General features: G+C 42.1%; 1 protein-coding gene across 2 annotated transcripts; it reads right to left on the bottom strand.

The window, feature by feature from the left end:
• Positions 1 to 4,389: 4,389 nt before the first annotated feature.
• On the bottom strand, positions 4,390 to 20,100 carry LOC131563759 (P2R1A-PPP2R2A-interacting phosphatase regulator 1). 2 transcript variants are annotated; one of them, XM_058813877.1, is made up of 10 exons: positions 19,798 to 20,100; positions 16,486 to 16,564; positions 12,499 to 12,555; positions 10,398 to 10,441; positions 10,264 to 10,318; positions 9,744 to 9,836; positions 9,200 to 9,288; positions 8,520 to 8,584; positions 7,432 to 7,528; positions 4,390 to 6,309 (listed from the first exon to the last, which is right to left on the bottom strand). In XM_058813877.1, the coding sequence occupies exons 1-10, from the start codon at positions 19,944 to 19,946 to the stop codon at positions 6,150 to 6,152; spliced, it is 888 nt and encodes a 295-aa protein (XP_058669860.1). In that variant the 5' UTR covers positions 19,947 to 20,100; the 3' UTR covers positions 4,390 to 6,149. The 2 variants fall into 2 exon arrangements, with proteins under 2 accessions (XP_058669860.1, XP_058669861.1); XM_058813878.1 differs by having other exon boundaries at positions 8,520 to 8,581.
• Positions 20,101 to 20,713: the final 613 nt, after the last annotated feature.

The following is a 20,713-nucleotide window of genomic DNA, read 5'->3' as shown; positions in this document are numbered from 1 at the left end:
TGCCTTCAACACAAATAAAAACAGGGAAATCCTGCAATCAGCTAATTAAGAACTGTCAAAGCCAATCACGTGTTATTTTATCTTATGCTAGTATGTACAAGTATCTGATGACCAACAAGCCTAAACTGGAAAGAGGCTGCCAAATACGTTTGGCAATAAATCATTGTATTTTAGTCCTTATTTGTCAATGTACACTTAATATACCTGGCTTTCCTTGTAAGAGCTTTCCTTATAAATGTCAAGTTCCAATGCCCCTTTCCTTTGTCAGGAATGTGAATCTCACATTTCAAACACACTCAGGGCAGCATCAAATTTAAGGATCAGATCTTAAAAACCTCTTGTACAGGAGGCCTTAAAAAAACCCCAAGCCTTCAATCATCTGTGCCAGGTGGGTTTTGAGTTGTTGAGCTGGAGCAGCTCAGCTGCTTTGCCCTCTGACCTTGCATGAGCCTGTCTGGGCAGAGAGAAAGGAACAGTGATGTCCTACAGAGCATGCAGGGCTGAGCAGGGCTGCCCCTGCCCCTCCTGCCACCTGTGTGCCCAGAGAGGGGACAAGTGCCATGGAAAACAGGTTCCCTCCTGTGTCCCTGGGAAATGGGGCGCACTCTGCTCGCTGCAGGGTAGGGAAGGCACCATCTCTCACAGGGCTGGAGGAGAAACAGCCAAAGGTAACAGTGCTGGAGTCTCTTTCCTGCAGGCATAATGAGGAAATTCAATTAAGACTGAAAGCACTGAAGGAAAGTGACGTTCACTGATGCCAGCAGCCGTCACTCACTCGTTGCTGCCCCGCAGGAGCTGGTGAGGATCGGGAACCCCAAGAGGCAGCAGGAGTCACTTCCAGATAAGGACCTCAGTGGAAGGAGCCTGGAGAACAAGTTCATCCTCCCCAGAGGAGAGCAGGAATGAACACAGGCAGGTGACACCCGCAGCACCTCAGTAAAGCCGAGTAAGGGGTTTATTCACCCACTTTTGGTGTATCTTTGTCTTCTTTAGAAGCTCTCCACTGAACGCTAACGAGCCCTTTGCTTTGGATAATGAGCTGCAGCTAATGCACATCAGCTCTAGGAAATCTGCAAAGCTGTGTGACCACGCTGACTATATAATATGGAATTACATGCAGGCAAAGCGACCACATTGGTCTTCAAAACAACAGAGACTGCAAAGAGGTAATTTAAGCAAGAGCACAACCGCGATTACAGCTATGGGTGTCTCCTCAGCGTGAGGAAAAAGGCTCCTAAGGTATAGCTGAGTAACAGGCGCCATGTAATGGAATAAATCCATGTTTCCAGTTAAAAAAAAAATTAACCATAAAATTTTCAATAGCAAAATATAATTTACAGTAACAAAATGAGAGTGTTCTCTAGAAAACGGCACACTCAGTGGCTTGAGGAATGAACATGAAGGCATTAGAGGAACATTTGCTTCAGCAAACAAAAAGCCACCATCAAGAGACAGAACTGCAGCAGGGAGAAAACCTGTGTTCCATCAGCATCACCAAACCCATTAGCGCCTTTCCCTCAGGAATGTGCCAGGAATCTCCACAATCCAAACCGACTGCTGAAGTGAATGCACTTTAAACGAAAGGATGTTGATGTATTTTTAGCAGGAAGCTTCTTGCAGCTCTTTCAGTGCGAGCTGTATTTAAACTGGCTTGAGAGACAACACGGTACCTGATTTCTGTGCCACAAACCCTGACGTGTGCTGTGCACATCATGGGTTTGATTTTTCTCCACACAAGAACAGAAAGTAACCAGGAGAGCCACATTTCCAAAGATTAGTCCCTGCAGCAAAACCTGCTTCCTCTTGAGCAGCTCTTCCTACCTGGGTTGACATCCAGCAAAATTCTAAACATTTTAAATACAATTATTTGTCATGGAAGGAAGTCTTAAAATAGCAAGCATTTTCTAAGGCTCTTAAGAAGCAAACCAAACTAACAGAAGAGTTTTAAATTTGATAAATGCCAGATTTGTCTGAGGAATCTTTGTGGCACTGGGGATGCCTCACCAGTTCCTTGAGAGACACAGGGGAGCCAGCGCTAAGGGGTGTGGAGGCTGTCTTGGGTTTTGGTTTGAATGCTCCTCCCCCCTTCTGAAATTTCTGCTCCCGAGCCAGCTCCTGGAAGTCAAACAAGGTTATTCTCCCTCAGCTTATTTTTTTCACCTTCTCTCTTGTGTCTCTACCACAAAGCCCCGGTGGTGGAAGCAGTCTCAGCGTGCGTGGGGTCTGCCTCGAGTGCTCCATGCCAGAGGAACAGAATCTCCTGAGCAAGGCCTGGGCTGGATGGCAGCTGCTCTCAAGTTTATAAACAAGGATGCTCCCACCAGATATGCCAGGGAAGGCTCCACTGGTACTGGTAAAACAATCACTCCCAAGGAAATGAACCCGAGGTGACAATTTTTACACCCAGTTATTGAAAAGGATTCTTGCCAAGCACTCCTCTCTGTGTCAGTAAGGTTTTAATTACTGTGCTGTAGCTGTAAACATTCAGCTTCATGTACAAATATTTTAACTTGTTGCTTCCAGGAGAAGAGGGATCAACTTAAACTCCATCTGCCTGTTGGTGATGAGAAAGGTTGCTTAAAAGAGGATAGGAAGAGCTCACACAGTTTAATTATGACTCCTGAAGCTCTCTATTTTAAGTAAATGAGTTACGACTCCAGCATATGCAAGAATACAACAGCATAGAGTGAACATTTCTGAAATGATGACTGCTAAGGCAGGCACAAGCTGTTCTCAAGCTCAGGGAGTGCTGGAGGTCCCTCCAGTCACTTCACCAGCAAATCATTGCACAATAGCAGGGCTGGACTCACAAACAGCACTGATACTGGAACCACAGCACACATCTATAAATGGAAATATCTCAGTCTCACCAGGCTTTGGAGACTTGTTTTGTTTCCATGGGTTGGTGATCATTTACATGCAAGTTTTCTGAAAAAAAAAGGTGAGAAGTAAGAATTTAGGATTGAGTTCTTACCCTGATCTCAGGAGGACCTTGGGCAGCTGCTCAGCTGAGCATTGAGGTCACCTGCCTCGCTGGCAGCACACAGATCCTGCAAGTCAATCTGAGGCAGAGGCTCATTTTTCCTGGCATTTGTATCTCTTCCAGAGGGAAGTATCTATCCCTCTGCTAAACGCAGCAACCACTGAAGGGTTCATTCCAAAAATACAGCCCCTGAGCGCTGGCACGGATAGCGGTGTTCCCTCAGCAGCTGTGTCACTCTGGAGAAGGTGAAGGAAGGAAAACACCCATCCTTTGTCAAGGAGGACACAGCAGCCCCAGAGCTGATTTAACTGCCAACAAATCCTGCAGGATAATTTTCAACCAGACCAAGCAAGTGCCAAACCCAAGTGTGATTTCTGGAAGGTGCCATCGTGGCAGAATCGCAGAGAGAAGCAGAGGCAATATTAAAAGTATGAGTTATGGACAAGTACAGGGTTGAATATGTGCATAGTATAACATCCCTGTATATTTCCCAGATACATATTCTGGAGTACAATTGATTCCAGAATTTTTCATTTCTGTGGAAAAAACCTCTGTATGTGTCTCTGGACTCCAGGGAGTGGAACTGCAGCTTCTTGGTGACATGGAGATAAAACACTGAGATGCTTTCCCACAATTTCAATGCAGTTTCTGGTTTTCAAAAGCAGGGAAAGGAGCAGATACAGATAAATAACTATTTCCCTCTCCTCAAACAGCATTAATTGACCCAGAGAGGCTGTGGATCCCCCATCCCTGGAACTGGTCAAGGCTGGGTTGGACAGGGCTTGGAGCAACCTGGTCTGGTTGTCCCTGCCCCTGGCAGGGGGTGGATGAGATGGTTTTTAAGATCTCCTCCAACCTTCCCACAATTCTATGATTAAATGCCCTATTAAAGCAAAAGATAAAAGCTCCCCACTTCTTCCCAAGAGTTAAGACCTTCAGTATTTCCCACCAGCAGGCAGAAGCTTCTTTATTTCACTACAACTTCCTCTAGGTATAAACTAGGGACACATGTAACTTGTGTTCAAAAGTGTTTAGGTTTATTCTTCTTTATTCCTAGAGTTGTCACAGACCTGCAAGACAGCATTGCACGAGGAAAACAAGGTAAGTCTGCTGCAGATATTCATACCTGCTTGCATGTTAACTAGACTGGGTGGAAGTAAATTACAACAGATATTCTGATTTTAAAAGAAAGCATTTAATCCCAGAAGAAAACAAGAATATGGTTATCTAAAAAAGTGCAGAAACAGCAAAACACATTTATTTTTCCATTTATTGGCACTTATTTGAAAAATAGCATAAATATTCAACAGAAAAGAGACAAGTTGACCCACACTCAGCTATTAAACCCCCCTATACTGATGTGTCTTCGAACAAAGACTGGAAGAGACACCAGGAGGTTCCTTCTTAAGAAATAAGCAAGATAAAAAAAAAAAAAAGAGTCTTGCTGTCACCACATTAGAGTGGTGGCACAGCAACTCTTTGGCACAAACCTGAAACTGCAAAGCCAAACTTTGCCTCAGCAGAGAGAGCAAACAGAGCCCAGCACTCCCGAGTGCCTCTGCCAGGGACAAAGAGCAGCTGGGCAGGGGCTGCAACCTGCAGGGTGATTATTACAATAATTTAAGAGGAATGATACCAGAAGTAAACCATGTTGTATGTTAACTAGAACAGAGTCAGACTATTAAATACATTCTATTTTCTCTCTACAATAAGGACACACAGAAATGGGTCACTGGCCCTCAGGTCACCAGGTCTTTGCACTCCGAGTCATCCCTTTCTCATTCTGTCAGTCAAAGCTTCATCCATGTGAATCTTTCACAGCAGAGTTCAGGGCAGGTTTTTCTCCTACTTGAGGAAGTTTCCATACTTTTCTCACTTTATGACACACTACAAAGATTTAGCGTTTAAAAATAAAACATTTTGCTTCATTCTTAACCTCTCTGCAGAGGTTGGAAACCACACAGCACAGATGCACAGACATGTACAAAAAGGGACCCAGCTGGGGGAGTTCAGCTGCACAACCCCAGTGAGGGTGTCACTGCCAAATCCCAGACAGCTGTCCATGGGGGGGTCTGCACATTCTTCCTCCTGGTTGGGGAATTTCAGAGTTGAGATCAGGATGTCTCAACACATCAACTTTTCGAGCATCTCAGATTACCAGATTCCAGGCTTCCAATCAGTATCTGAAGTTTTCAACAGCAGAAATGACTTGATGTCATTGTTTGAGGAAGCAACATTAGAAAATTAAATACAGATTAAATATGTTTGATGGCCTCAGGCTGTAAAAAGGTATTCAAGATTCCTCACCATATCTGTCATATATGAGGACAAATACTGACTTAAAGTAATGCATTTCTTAAGTACTAAATACTACAATCTCAAGATTTAATGCATTGTTCCAAATATTGTCACTATTTTTCCCTATTAAAAGACCTTTAACAGAGCATCTACCACTCCTATACACAATCTAAATGGGGAAGAAAAAGAAAGAAATGCCAGATACAAAACCCCAGAAGAATGTTCCACACCTAATTTAGATTTAGTCACAACAGCAGTCATGATCATGAATGAAATCCAACATATAAATCTGACAATTTACCAACTTGTTATTTTCTGACATCCACTGGAACACAAAATTTATTAAGAGCCAATCATAAGAGAACACAATAATATTAATAATAATCAATTTCCCCCCTTCAATATTCTCCCTTTCATATGAAGAAGGAAAAAAAAATATAAAGATCTAACACTCTGGGAATAGAAACAATTACTAAGCTGCTTCATTGCTTTTAGGCTGAGGACAAATGTGAGTTATCTGCTCCTCCACAGGCAGGGAGGACAGGGGCTGCTGGCAAGCCAAGTCTTCCACAAGCAGGACACAAGTCCAGTGTTTGTGACTCTTGCCAAGGAGATCACACCACTGCAAACCTGCCTGCTGACTGACCTGGGCACCCAACGTGTCTGCAGCCCAAATGCTTCTGTACTGTAGTAAATGTCATACAAATCACTAGAAAGGTGAATTCCTCCTCAAGGAACTATTCTGGAAGTTTTCTAGAAGTAATGACATTGCTGGAAGTTCCTATGAGGAACAGAATGGGTCACGCACAACAGAAAGTTGGGGCGATATCTGCCTGTTTCCTGGTGTCCAGCAGCAGATTCCTGCTCCTCAGTTCATTGGTAACTTGGCCATGAGATCCACGGGCAAAAACGGGGATCTGGAGTCAGAGAGTGACACTGGAGAGTCTGTGCTGGTGCCAGCTTCAGCTGGGGAGTCACAGGAGGAGCCTGCACTGCTCCTGTTGTCATCCAGGGCGTGCGAGGACAGACTGAAAACAGAGACACCAGGGCTGAGAAACGAGGCAGTGGCTCAGGAAAGTGCCCAAAACCAGCCCAAATCACCCCAAAGCCATCCTAAACACACATGTGCAGCTCTGAAGGAGCAGCAAGCCCTGTGATACCCCTGCAGCCACACACAGCCACTTCCAGACTCACACAGGACACTCTGCCCATGTTTTCCTTTGCTGACCCAAAATGGGGTCAGATCAGAAGTTCCAGACCAAAATCCACTCCAGCTTTACTCCATCCTCAAAGCCCTGGGCCAGCACAATAGCCTGAGGTCTTTGTGCCAAGAGAGCCAATGATAAATCGTCCCTCTTCTATGGTACTATGTATTTCACAGGACACAAATTCATAACTACAGCTGATCTGTCATCAGTGATAGCAGCAGAGTGATTTTTTTAAAATTACCATCTCCTACACCAAGAGGCAGCAATTGAACCCACACTGCTATCCCCACTGTAAACAGGATGTGCAAAAAAGATACGGTTTTAAACTACCTTTAAAACACCTATTTTGTTATTGCTACTCAAAGCTTCTACATGACTTGTACATCAGCTGAGAGGCAAAAAGACAGAAATACAGTGAACAACCCTTGACAGTTGTGTGGGCACACCCTATGTATGATTAACCTTTTGACTAAAACACTAGATCAAAATCCCTTGCTATTACCAAGCATTACAATTTTTAACAAAGTACTTTTTATCTCCTCCCAGCTCCTCTGACCCTCTGGGAAGGGTCAGACAGACTCATGTTCCTCTGTGACTAAGATCAAGGGAAAAGAAGAAAAACCCAGTTCATCCAAAAAGCATCAGCATTCACATTTGATTACAATTTGAATCAGACTCCAAAAGCTGTCATCCATGAGGTGTCTTTTCCTAAACACGCTCAACACCCCATGTTATCAGCCAGGCCTAGAAACTGCAGAATTGAAGGGAACATTGCTGCCTGCTCACTGTGATAGCTTCAGTGCTGTAACATTATGAGGCATCTCTATTAAAAAAAGACAAAAACAAACACAAAAAACTTCAAGCATTCTCCCTGCTGGAAGAAAAGAGATTTGTAATGCTTCTGCTGAAGGGACAATAAAGAGATAAAGAGCACAGATTTACCATGGCCCAAGGTCCGCCTGATGTGCAGCCTCAGGGGTTAGCATGGTGGTGGATCCTTGGAATAATCTTTTTGGGTGATCTTCCATCTCTGTCACACCTTTGGGAAGAGATACCACGTGGTAAAAATTACAACTCACCTAAACTAAAATCTGCTTTCAATGTGCTTCTACAGAGCAAACAGAACAGGGGTTCAAACTAACAATATTTCATATGTTGAACATAGAATTTAGATGCTGAAATTTTGAAGACTATTTTCTGGAGCCATTTTGTCCAAGCTTCAGTACAGTTTAGTGAATAATTAACTAAGGTTTAGATATCAGATATTTATTCTTCAGTAGTGAAGAATAATCCTTTTGTTTCAGTTTGCCCAGCTATCACTTCACTGACCAGCTTCACCAGAGTAGAAAAGCTGAAAATAAGGAAAAGGAACAAGCTCCAGAATGATCACAAAACTTTTCTATTGGCTTTGATTTCCAAACACTGTGGAAGAGGAGGGGATAGATATGTGCTGAAAAAGGCTATGACAGAACTCTGATGAAAGTATTTTAAAAGTTGTCTCAGAGCCAGAGATGTTCTGTAACAGAGGTGAAGCTTGAAGATATAAAAACAGGTGCAATAAAATTTCCAGAAGTTAAACTTCAAGAAAAATGCAGAAAGACAGAGAAACATTTCCTAATAAAGCTGTAAGGTGCCTGCCAGGCCTGTGCATCAGCTCTGGGCTTTCAAGAGTTATTTTTAATGTACAGTAGCTGTGTGCTTCAGTTAACCAGGACTTTCAAAGTTTTCTGTTTAAGTTAATTATACCAATCAGTAGTTGTATTTATTGTTTTGTTAAGCAGGTTACATCAGATTTTTTATCACATCTACATGACCACAGCAATGGGGAGGAATTAGAACAAAACAATTATTAGCTTTATGAAATAGAAAAATCTAATTTAATGATTTATCTGTTTCATTATGTGCAATATTCTATTTCTAGTTATTTTTTGAAGTATCAGCCAACTGGACAGAATTATGAAGAAAGCTATGGGAATTATTACATAACTAACAAGTTGGCCTGTTGTATTTGCCAAACCCAAATACTGCACCTTTTCTTTTCATTGATCCAAGAACACTTGGTCGAATGCAGTTAATGGGGCTCTGGCTTCTCCTGCTAAAAGAAGACAAATGCTGCACTGAGATCACCATTGAAACAGAAAGGTTGAAAAAAAGAATCAAAAAATATTTAGAAAACAAACTACTGGGTGGAAACCACTAAGAAAATAGGCATTAAAACAGCTTATCAAAAAAAGATCTTTTTTTTCCCCCTCTGAAGATAGGCCAGGAAGGACAGAACTGAGCAGGAAATGTTTAATTACATTATTTCACAACTGGAGCAGTCAAAAAGATCTCATCCAGGCACTGACTACATCTCAGTTTACAGGCTGAACTGTGAGGGCCTAGTAAAATTTAATTGTATGCCCACACGACTCAAACGAGTAACAAACCCTAAATCTGTTTGTGTTTCCTTTCCCTCAGAATTCAATTACTAAAGATGTGAATGAGAGCAATATAGAGACTGCATTGGCAAGACAGATGCCACAATGCTATGACATGAGGATTTTGACAAATGTTTTACAACACTGTAAAATCTAAACTCTGCATGAGTATATGAAACTGTGTTTGTGCTCAGAAATCAATTATGGATACAACAAATTCTGGTATTTCAAATGCCTGCTATGAACAAGCTTTATTAATTTTCTATCATTGCTATGATCTGGTGACCTACCTTGAAAATCTTCTTGTTGGACTTGGGCTGGGACTTGGAGGCAACCCAGTGCTGCTCACCAGACTTTGCAAAGATGGTGAGAAACATTGCTGAGAGGAAAAGAGTTTGTGTTATTATAAATACTGTATCACTCCCATGTGGTAACAATTGATGCTTAACTGCAGAGAAATAAATAACCCAGTATCAATTCAGCAGCCAGTCATTGGCTATACTGAAACATCCCTTTTTGCTACTGAGAAAAAAAAATTAAAATTGGACAGATTCCATTTTCATGCAGATGTATTTCACTGTACTCTGGTTAAACAAACTTATTTGGCTTTTATTAACCACAGCACAACAGCTGAACACTCCACAGAAATTCCCATCCACAACATGAGCAGCTGATATTTTCTGGTTTGGGGTTTTAGGGGGTTTTATTTACTCTCTAGTTTCTTGTTTGCAACTGAGGTAGAAAGGAGCAGGTGGCTTAATCTTTTGTTACTAATTTGGTTGAATTTATTTAGCTCTACTTAAGATAAAACCATTATTACCACATTTTGCTCACCTTCCCTATTCCTCGTGTAGGTGAAGGAGCTGGAGAAACTGGAACAAAGTCTACTTGCTTTGGTGATAGTGATTTTTCAAAATCATTGTCACTCTGTAAACAGTACACATAATTAATCTCACAGGCAGGTACCTTAACAAAAAAAAGGACTGATTGGTGTGAAATCCCAAAGTTATCCTCCATCATATCAACAATTATTAGGCAGCCATTTATGAGCTTATGCTTAACAAAAACAAAAAAGCCTTAAACATTACATGGAGACTATCAGAACATGGAAGAAAATTTGAACAGGCAGACATCTATGCAATTTCCTTTTGACACAGCAGCCCAAGGAACCCTCATGTACCTTGAACAGTTGATAATTCTATGCCTTGTTAGTGTGATAAATTGCTGATCAAAAGCAGTACTATGATAACAACTTAACTGGAGGTCAAACTATCAAAGGAAATGTTGACATGAGAGAGTCTCTAGTGTCCTGATACTGATGATAGAAACACAAATTAAAGCATGAATGCATTACCAGGCTCAAGCTCTCCTCCCATGAGTGGCTCATCTGCATTGCTACTTGCACTTCTCTATAAAGAAGAAAAGAAATGTATTGTGCTGGGCCCACAGATGGCTGCAGTGACTGTTCTGCTTTGTTTTAGTGCTCACCTTTCACGAACGGTTTCCCTGTTCAGCAGATTCATTCCTTCCTCCTAAAAGATCAGCACATGAAGAAGTAAGGTCAAAAAAACCCCTCTTTGTCTAGCAAATCAGAAAAGCTGTGGTTTCACTTCCCTTTGGCATGTGGAAAATTTAATTCAACTCGGTTAAGCAACAATAACCTCAAGTTCTCATCCATGGAGAGAAGTGAGGAGAGGATGAGAAAGAGATCTAGTGGAGACCCCATATGTAAGAAGTGCTTATGTGAGCTGGTTGTTTCCCAAGCTGCTTTATTTTCATTACTAACCAAGAAGTAGCTACCAAACTGAATAATGATAGTATGAACCAGAAATTCTGCACATGTCAGAGTGTCTTTATGCAGTCCTGAGTAATTTCATTTTACAAAGGGGATGCTAGTACAGATAAACCTCAAAAACGTGGCTGGATTCTTACCTGACCCTATGGATTAGTGACTAACTAGACACTTGTCAGCATCTCATTTGCAATACACTGCACTGCACACAATGAAATCAGGGGTCAGTGAGGGTATTTTTCTTAAAAAAATTCCATAAAATATTATTAAAATGGATCAAATATATAAAATTAAACGAAACATTATCAGCAAGTACAAACATTACTCAATCTCCTTTTAGGCAGACACCATTCCTTAAAATTAACTGAATGGTACCCAGTTTGTTCAGTGAATGAGTAGGTTCCCTAATTCAAAGTAAAAGTTCAAGTAAACATCTTCACAATCCTCATCATAAGTAGGAAGAGTCTAACTTCTCCACCTGTGTGATAATTTGCTCAGATTTGAAAGAGATCAGAAGTGAATCACACAGGTTCTCAGTGAGTATACAGGACATGGAATTAATTCCAACTAGTGAATCTAAAGCTCAAACACAAATTAGGAAATTACACTGTTTGCTTCAATAAATGAAAGACACAAACATGAATGCAGAAACATTTTCCAGAAGATTGAATTATCAAATTTTACTTCAGGTAATAGAGCAGAGCCACAAGAGTTCATTCCTTTGCTCTTAGCATATTTCTCATTATATCTCCCTCCTCACTGCAGGGGGGTTGGACCAGATGACCTTTAAAGGTCTCTTTCAACCCAAACTAATTTATGATTCTATGATATTTACATATTAATCCTAAGCGTTTTTATATTGATAAAAGAGCTGTACAACAGACCTGAGTGCTTCAGAGTCTACTCAAGCCAGTAAATTATTTACATAATGAAAGCAAGCAGTTATTTTCTTCAGGATTACTGTGCAACTACCTTAAATAACCGAGGTAGGAATAGGAATCAGAATTGCCTTCCACCACTCAGGCACCGTCCCCTAAAAATGCTGCCTGAAGCAGTAAATTGTTTTCTTAACTTTTGACCCTGTAAAAATCAAGCCTGTCCATTGAAAACTAGCCAGCTAAAAAAAAATTTAAAAAAATTAAGCACTATCAAGCCAATTTTATAACCATTTTACTGTGAAAAGTGGAGATATAAAATGAAGGAGACACAAGATTTGGAGCTTGTTGATTTTAAAGTGGAGTCCTCAGCCTGTGGTGTGCTGGCTGGGGCAGAGCTATTTGAGCCTGCTCAGATATTCCCCACACCACTCCCCTGCCCGAGTGTTTGCTCTGCTGCCCTTCCCCCTCCACTCCTGCTGTGACAGCACAAGTACAGGGATCTGGTTAAGAAAATTATACAGATGAAAAATAGCCCAGCCGTAAGAGTACAGACTATTTTTCAGCCAGAGTGCTTCCTTATCCTGCTCATTTTCTGGCTGCACAAGAGTCCTGTGCCAACACAAGTTAAGGAACACTTTGTTATTGGCCCCGAATATTTATGCTGGCACTGCTGCCAGAAACTTGGTGAAACTTTACCCTAAGGGTTTACATTAAAGGTTTCCTTTCTAAAATGCCCATTTTAAGAATCCTCTTTCTGCTTAAATCTTCTCCTTGCTGTAAGATGCATTTTGCTTCATGAAACGTGGAACTGGGCAGGCAGTTTGCAAATAAAATCTCCAGCCAGCTGAAGGACATAAAACATTGACTGCAAAAACCCCAGTCACCTATAAAAAATTCATTTAGAAGAATCTGTGCTTACTTGTTTGATTTGATGAAGACGGCTGCTAGGAATCCGGATAGGAGATGATGGCACAAACTGCAAAACAAAGTCACACACAACTGAAAGTACAGCAGAAGGGAGGGCAAGGTGCCACAGAAATGTCAGTAAACTAGTGTTTCCCCAAACTAAAATTTAAAAACTAACTTTAAAAAACCCCATATCACTTACAACATTCTCAGGATATATATAACCTACATTACTTGCAAGAATGTTACATTCTTGCATGTTAATATGTATTTCCACATTATACTGCTTTGTAAGCTCACAGATGCTAATTGGTATCAGCCTGGCTTCCACTCCATTTCCAGGCAACTAGAACTGACAGCTTTCCCCACAGAATGGAGCTGCTTTTCATTAGCACACTCTCACCCCTAGTATGTATGTTGCCATATGTATTTTCCTTTATGTGACTCAGAATATTTATTTTCATTTAAGTGGTCCAGAAAGCTCCCCAATAGATCCTTTAAAATACAAAGCCAAAACAACAAATTGTACATAAAGGTTCCTGGATTGTTGTCTGCTTATAAATGAGTACTTTGACAGGTGAAAAAAATCAGCCATTAGAAGGCTAACAAAGAGTTAAACACTTTCTTTATGGTTTCTCAAGAGCTTCACCAATTTGGGTGAAATCAGAGAAGACGTCACTAAAAATGGCCTTCTGTTAATGTTGACAGTTTTGCATCAAGATCCCACTGGAATGCTGTGATCTAAAACTGCACACCCCAAACCGAGTAATTTAAAGTGATTATTTTCTCAAAATATCATTTTCTTTCATAAATTTCCCACCCCTCACATTGTCTGCCCTCAGTTTATTTATGTCATAGCCATTCAGGGAACAAAAATTCTAAACTGAAGCCTTGAATAGAGGTTTAGCTTCTCTGTAAGATGACAATCCTTCCAAAAAATAAGGTTTCTTTTCAGAATGGATGTGTTCAGCAAGTAAGGCTTGCATTATTATAGGTGTTTTTATACTTCATTCATTATAAGGTTTCATCTGCTTCACAAAACATTACTGGAGCTCTTCATCATGCTGAAGCTGGAGACAAACACTCAGTTAACTCTTACTGCACCATTTTCCAAGCAGTGCCATGGAGAATACAAGGATTTTGCTGCCTGACAGGGTGAGTTAGCACAGACTATTAATGCTTCATACACCCAGAACCCTCCTTCTAAAAAAACAAACATGAGGACATCACACCCTGCTTCTCACAAAAGAATTCAGCCTATCAGGCTCACACAGAGGATGACTAAATTTCTGCCAGAATTTAGTCATCATAACACATAATACTAAAGTCTAACAACTATAATATCTAGGTTTGCTACTTTTAAGGTCCAGTTTAGGTCAGCTTTACTATTATATGGGTTCCCAAAAATCCTGTGCACCTAATAAAAATTCCTCCAAGCTGCACCAGCCAATGCAGACCTTGAGCTGACCTTGATTATCACACACAGAAAAGGATTTGGACAATAGTGCATTCCTGCCTATTCACTCTGTCATTCCACAGTAGAAATGCATTTGTTCCACTCATTATATTCTAATTTTATAACTGTGATCCACATACTTTAAGGTTTGACATTAACAGAATATGTAAAAAAACAGTGGCTTGCAGTATAAAACAAACAATATAAAAAGACAATGAAGTGTTCCTCTGCAGGGTCTGATGCACTAACACAGCTCTGAGGATCCCACATCTCGTTTCCAACAAGTCATCATCCTTGCTTGGTCAGTGTGTAAAACTCACTTCTGCTCTGTTTGCATCCTTTGATTTAATTCTTGTGGAAAGAAACCTCAGTCACTTTCAAAAGCTACCTGCTAAACTGAACCCATATATTACAATTATGCTACTCAAATCCCCATTGCCTTAAGAGAGCAAAAAGCTTATTAAAAACATTACAAACTTATATACTATGACCTTTTCCCCCAATACAATGTGCCAGGTGCTGTGCTCCAGAGCAGGTAAAGTTCCAGAGGTGCCAGGCTGGCAGCAGGCACTGCCCAGGTGAGCAGGGACTGCCCCAGTGCCCATGCCCTGCCCTGCAGTGCCCTCTGCCTCCTGCAGCACAGCCACTTGAACCCAGCAGGGAAAATACCCAGATTAAAAAAAAAAAAAAAAAAAAAAAAAAAAAAAAAAAAAAAAAAAAAAAAAAAAAATTAACATCAGCTTCTGCTGAAATAGCACCTAAACATCTAACCACAGACTCTGCTTAAGCAACAAAACAAAAAACCCAGCCTGCAAAACAAATAAAAAAAAACATCAAAACATTTACTCATTGGTATCTCCTGGAAGAAAATAAACTGCAGATACTGCAGAGCCTGGTTAACCCCTCCTTGGCAATTACATGTAGTGTCAGAAAACTCCAGATCAAGCCCCAGCCCAAATGGCAGCACTGTCCTTGCAGCCATCATTACAAACCAGCTGAAGTCTGAGACTTGGAGAAGCCACTCAAAACCAGATTGTGGAATTCAGCTGAGCAACTGGGACAGCACTGAAGCTGGAGCTGATGGTGTATGACCCCCAGTTACCACAGATTTTAGCAACTCCTGTTGTTCCCCTGACAGGGAACACCACACAAATTAGACAAACACTAATCAACTTTTTTTCTATGAAGTTTAACAGAATATAAAATTTAAGCTGTATTTGTAATACTTGTAATAAAGAAGTTTCAGCTGCTTACTGAATCTTTTAACCCTCTTACAGTTTACACTGCAGTAAAACTTGGATTAGTTCTCTTAAATACAAAGAAGAGGGGTTTGAAATACACTTCATCACCTTCTTATGTAAAATTTAACTTACAAAAGTAGATGTGATCTTACTCCTTAGAATATCTCTAACATCATAAAACTAAATGTACTACTTTGCTATAGGAAGAATACCAAGGAAGGTTGCTTAGGGTCCTTGATGCTGAAAGTTTAATTCTATCACAAAATCATTTATCTGTGGATGATTCTGGTTTAGAGAATCATCCACAGAAGGATGAGAATCTCTAAGATCCTTTCCAATTCCATCCTCCCTGACATACCCAACAGAACCATAACACAGATCAAAACTCAAAGGAGCATTTCAAAGCACATAAGGCACTGATCTAGCAGTCAGTGGGGAACTTGATTTTCATGTAAGTAAAATTTCATGTATTTTGCCATCACCTGGTTAGCTGGGAGGGAAGAAAAAGAACACTTTTTAATAACATTAGTGTGAGGGGAAGGTTTAGGAACATCATCCCATGAAGATGGAAACACTGCTTAACTCCAGGAGACTGCACCATTTATGAGGGCAGGCAGAAGAGCAGCCCATCAGTGAATTAGCTCCTGCTTCCTAGCAAGTTCTGGGCAAGGCATCCTGAATTAGCACCTTTTTAGCCCAACAACTGAGGATCTTCAGGAATAAACACAATAAACTGAGCTTTTGCCTTTGTTTGTTTCTCCTCTTGCCTGACCACAAGCCCAAACTGATTTATAGTAAGTTGCTGTCCTAAAAATATGAAGAAAGAGACTTGATAAAGAAATCTTGACCATAACACTTTCTTTCAGTTTTTTCATGCCAACAGGAGAAAGGCTTTTCCACCAATCTTTTCTTATACATAACTGTTCTGGTTCTGTTACAGATGCAACCTTGCTGAAATATTTGTCTGTACTTTTTTTGTTAAGCATCAGAAATCATTTAAGACACTGATTACTATTAACAGTACAGTTATATAATTAGTTTTCTTAGCAAGCTACCTTTCTTACTCTACCTTGGAACATCTGCTTTACAAGCAAAGTTATGATCACAATGAAATACAAGCATTCTCCAAGCCCAATGATCTATAGGTAACATTTCATTCCAGCTACAGCATATGAATGTCACAGTCTAGAGCCTTGTTTCTGAAAGCATTGTGGTATTGGTTTCACAGGCTGCAGTCTAATTTTGTTCATTGCTGTTTGCACAGCTCTGCCTGGCAGCTGTGGGTGCTGCAGGGGTTCCTCACCAGGCTGTGCCGATTCATGACCGTGGTGCTGTTCCTGCGGGTGCGCAGGACGCTGCCCTGGAACACCTGCGAGTTGTCACTGCAAAAAGAAAATCCCAAAATCAGTGTCAAAGCCATTTCCTCCCTAGCAAAGAGCCCCTCTTCACACCAGCCCACCTCCCAGGGCTGTGACAGCTCTCCTGTGGAGACAAAGCACCCCAGAGACAGGCAGGTGAGAACTCTTTCAGCTTGTTGGCAGAGAGTGCAAATCAACTCGTTCATCCTCCAATTCCCAGCTACTTCAATTAATGATTTCAATTAATCATTTTGTGTCTTCAGAATAATTGAAGAATTGTTTAGACTGTGAGGATTTATTGTGTTTGGAATGGCTGCTGCTTGTATATTGCTTCAAATGTCATTCAACAGAACAAATGTATCAATGGCTTGTAAGCAGTAACTGAAACAAGCTTCGATCCCACAGATAAAACAGAATTAAAAAATACAGCATCTTGATAAATCTTATCACTACAAACATTTAATATCTTCTGAACATTTTTCCAGCAGAAGTTAAATTAAACTTATAGTAAACCCAGTTTTTAAGGCCTCACAGCAGTGAAACCATTGAAATGGTATAGGATTATTTATTTGACACAAAATGAACTTCTTTCTCAAGGCAATTTCAGTTCTATTGATTCCTAAAGCAAGTTTTACTGGTCATGTCATCATCAATGTTATCAACAGCCAATGATCAGCACTTAATGAATGCAACTGCAGAAATAAACTTTTTTTCTAGCAACCATAAAAAAATGTTGAGCCGCAACCCTACAATCCCCAAAAATCAATGAGGAACTGCAAAGGTGAACAAATCCAAATGTAAGACTGTAATAAGATTCAAATTACAAGAATTCACATTCTATCTTTCTGTTTCAGCTGCTCACTTGGGATGAACAAAAGTCCCCCAAAATACAATTTCTTTAAAACTAACCTGACCAACAGCACTACTGTAAGGACTGATAATCCTACTGCACTTCCATGACACACCATTGTCAGAATCCTCTAGTTTAAAACACACCAGTTGACACATAAGTTTCAGACAGCTTTTATGTAGCTGTAAATAAAAAACAAATAAATCTTATGCTGTGAAATAAAAGCCAACAGCAACTGGCATAAGCACTGCACTTTCTGCCAAGAAAAATGCATAGGCTCTACTTCTCCAAAATGTCAAGTACATAGGATCAGACATCACTTCCAATGTTCCAAGAGGTTTCACTCAGCTCACACCCACGGGAGATCAAACAGCTGCCATGTGACAGAGGTGGAAGAGGAGAAGCTGAAGGGATCCATGACATGATGTTTAGAGATGAGTTTTGGCTGAGGCCACCAGCCACAATTCCTTTCACTGGAAGTGCACTGGCTGGCATGCAAACACAGGACAAACAGCTCATCCTGAAATCCAGGGGCTGAGTCAAGGAAACAGGTTGGAACAATCCTGTCCCACATTACCACAGCCTGAGTCCAATACTCAGTGCTAACTAGCAGAGAGGGAGAGAAAAAAGACCTACAAATAATCCTATCTTTAATCTCCCTTGCAAAAACACCACGACTGGTCAGATCTCAGACTTACTTTTCACAGAAAACTACAGTTCCCATTAAAAATCAATTTTATTTGGCACAAAAACAAGAGTTAAAAGTTCTGTGAAATGTAACTTTTGTGATCTAAAATATTCCACTTATAACTGTTCTCCGGATCTATGGCAACTCATTTTCCAAATTCCCTACTAAAAAAATGAGGAAGTCAAAACAAGAGGCAGAGGAGAAAAAGCAAGCTGTGTGAGAGCAAGAGCTTTTGTTTCAGTTTACCCAACAAAGCCATTCTGGGAAAAACTGAAGTTTCTTGCCAAGAGCTGCAATCTTGCAAAAACAGTATTCTGGTGGAAAATTCCAAACTAACAGGCAAACCACTGCAACCACCTCAGATTAGTTCAATGGCATTTCAGTTTTATTTGTATGAACACCTAACCCACAGTGTATGCACTGTGCCAAGGCAAGAGCTCAGGCTTACCCATCTATCTGCCCAAACCCTGAACTAAATAATTTGTTTGGGATTTTTTTAAGAGTCAAGGGTCTTTCAATTTCCAATTTACAAAAGGCTGAGATTATAAAAATGTCTTGTCTCAGTTACACAATTAGTTTACCTGCTCAGAAACCTCCCAGGGGAGAGTGGCCATACATAACCCTTCCATACTGCATCAAAATATAAAATGGGAGTTTCATTGTGATTATGTAAAAGAATCAAATTTACATTAACTTAACATTAATTCACGATAGAATAAAAAGCAGTATTTCATCTGAACTGTCAGGCACTGTTAACCATTTTGGTAAAAGAGGTATGTGAGATTTGTTCATCTCTTGATATCCAGTTCCTTACAGAAACAGAAAAGGGGAAAAAATCAATCCACCAGGAAGCACTTATCATTTAATATACTACAGTTTATGAAACTTATTGTCAATATGCTCTCCCCAAATGCAGACACGCCACCAACAGCAGCAGCACATGGACCACCTTACAGCTGGATGGAAGCCACACCATGTGGCAGATGGGGCATCTCCCAGCTTCTCAACAGCCCAGAGGGGATAAGCAACAGCCCTTTGGGTTATAAACTTACCCAAACAAAACTGTACTACAAGAAACCCTACCTGTCTGAAAGCTTTCACCTGCCCTTGCCTGCCCTGCCACTTTGTGTCCTGTCGGCTGAAGAGAGCCAGAGCTGGCAAACACCCAACCCTCCTGCAAACAGACCTGCCACAGGCTGGTGGCAACATCCACCACGACTGTCCTCACAGCACACGGTATTTGTCCCGGTAATGCATACTACAGAAATTAGTACCAGCCAGGAAAATGCCTGGCCACCTGACACACTGCTTCACACTAAATGCAAAACTTACGTCAAGGTCCCGTGAAATAATCTTCCTGACCAAATTTGCCCGATTGTTCCGAAAGCATTTACTGTTGTAATCATACACACAGCAGTGATTTATTTTGCTCAGACCCGATCATCGCGATTGTTATTCGATGCATAAGAACAGCCACAACTCTGACGTTGAGAACGGTGTTCTGTAACACCAGCAGCCCTTGGTAAAAACAAAGCGTTCCAGTAAACCCAAATCCCGTCTTCCCGGGCTCCCTCGCACCCCTCCATACGTTGGTGTGTTCCCTAAATCCCTCGCAGCCCGGGACAGCGCTCAGGATCCAGCTTTTCCCCGCGGCGCCGCGGAGCATCCCCGGAGCCCCCGCACGGCCGGGCCGGGCCGGGATCCCCCCGGGCCCCTCACCTGAGCCCGTGGATGAGCGGGGCGCTGTTCGACCGCCTCAGGCCGCCGCCGTCGCCCGGGGCCGCGGCGCTCCCCGGCGGCAGCTCCAGGTCCAGCTCCATCTTCTCCTGAGCCATCGCGGCGGCTCCGGCTCCTCCCGCTCCGCCCATCCGCGGCCTCAAGCCGCCGCTGTCCCGGCCCTGCCGAGCCCGCGGACGGGGGGGCTGCCGCAGCAGCGAGGCCGCATCCCGGGGCTCCGGGGCCGGCCCGTGCCCGCTGTTCCCGCTGATTCCCGCAGCCCCCGCAGCCCCCGCGGCCCCGCGGGCCCCGGGCCGCTCTCCCCGCCCGGCCCCAGCGCAGGCGGGCCCGGCCGCAGGGCGCAGGCGCAGCGCTCGGGCCGCGGCCGCTCGGGCACGGCTCCGTGAGGGGACAGACAGGAGGGGAGCTCGTCCCGCAGAGCTCTCCGGCCAGGGCACACCGCGCTGATCGGACCGGAGCGTGTTCGTCCCGCACAGCTCTGCGGCCAGGGGACACCGCTCTGATCGGACCGTAGCGTGCTCGTCCTGCGGAGCTCTCCGGCTAGGGCACATCTCGCTGGTCGCTACACAGCGAAAATATCATACCGAGCTGTTCTCGCTCACAGAAATACCAGCGGGTGGTTCTGTGCAGGCCTAGATAGCTCCACGAATAAAGAATTAAACCAAACGTTTTCAGAATACTTTAATAGCTATGTGTGGCCCTAGTTTATTCCTAGAAAAATCATGGTGAAATAGGTTGGAAGGGCAGTGCCACACTGGCTGGTGGACAGTGCTCAGGCTCCTAACTTGGGAAGTGGAAATCTGGTTTGCCTTAACAGGGCATTAACCGTAGAATCATGGAATGGTTTGGATCGGAAGGGACCTTAAAAACCAATTTGATCCATCCCCTGCCATGGGCA

This window comes from Ammospiza caudacuta, chromosome 14, assembly GCF_027887145.1.
Source record: "Ammospiza caudacuta isolate bAmmCau1 chromosome 14, bAmmCau1.pri, whole genome shotgun sequence".
Classification (NCBI taxonomy): Eukaryota; Metazoa; Chordata; class Aves; order Passeriformes; family Passerellidae; genus Ammospiza; species Ammospiza caudacuta.
This window is presented reverse-complemented; position numbering and strand designations above follow the sequence as displayed.

What these genes read in the sequence shown, in the direction of transcription:
- LOC131563759 (XM_058813877.1), bottom strand. Translation starts at nt 19,946, where the DNA reads ATGGGCGGAGCGGGAGGAGCCGGAGCCGCCGCGATGGCTCAGGAGAAG. An exon ending in TCATGAATCGGCACAGCCTG is followed by an intron (nt 12,556 to 16,485) that starts GTGAGGAACCCC and finishes TTTGTTTTGCAG; the next exon opens with TTTGTGCCATCATCTCCTAT. An exon ending in CAGGCGGACCTTGGGCCATG is followed by an intron (nt 6,310 to 7,431) that starts GTAAATCTGTGC and finishes CTCTGTTTTCAG; the next exon opens with TCTGTCCTCGCACGCCCTGG.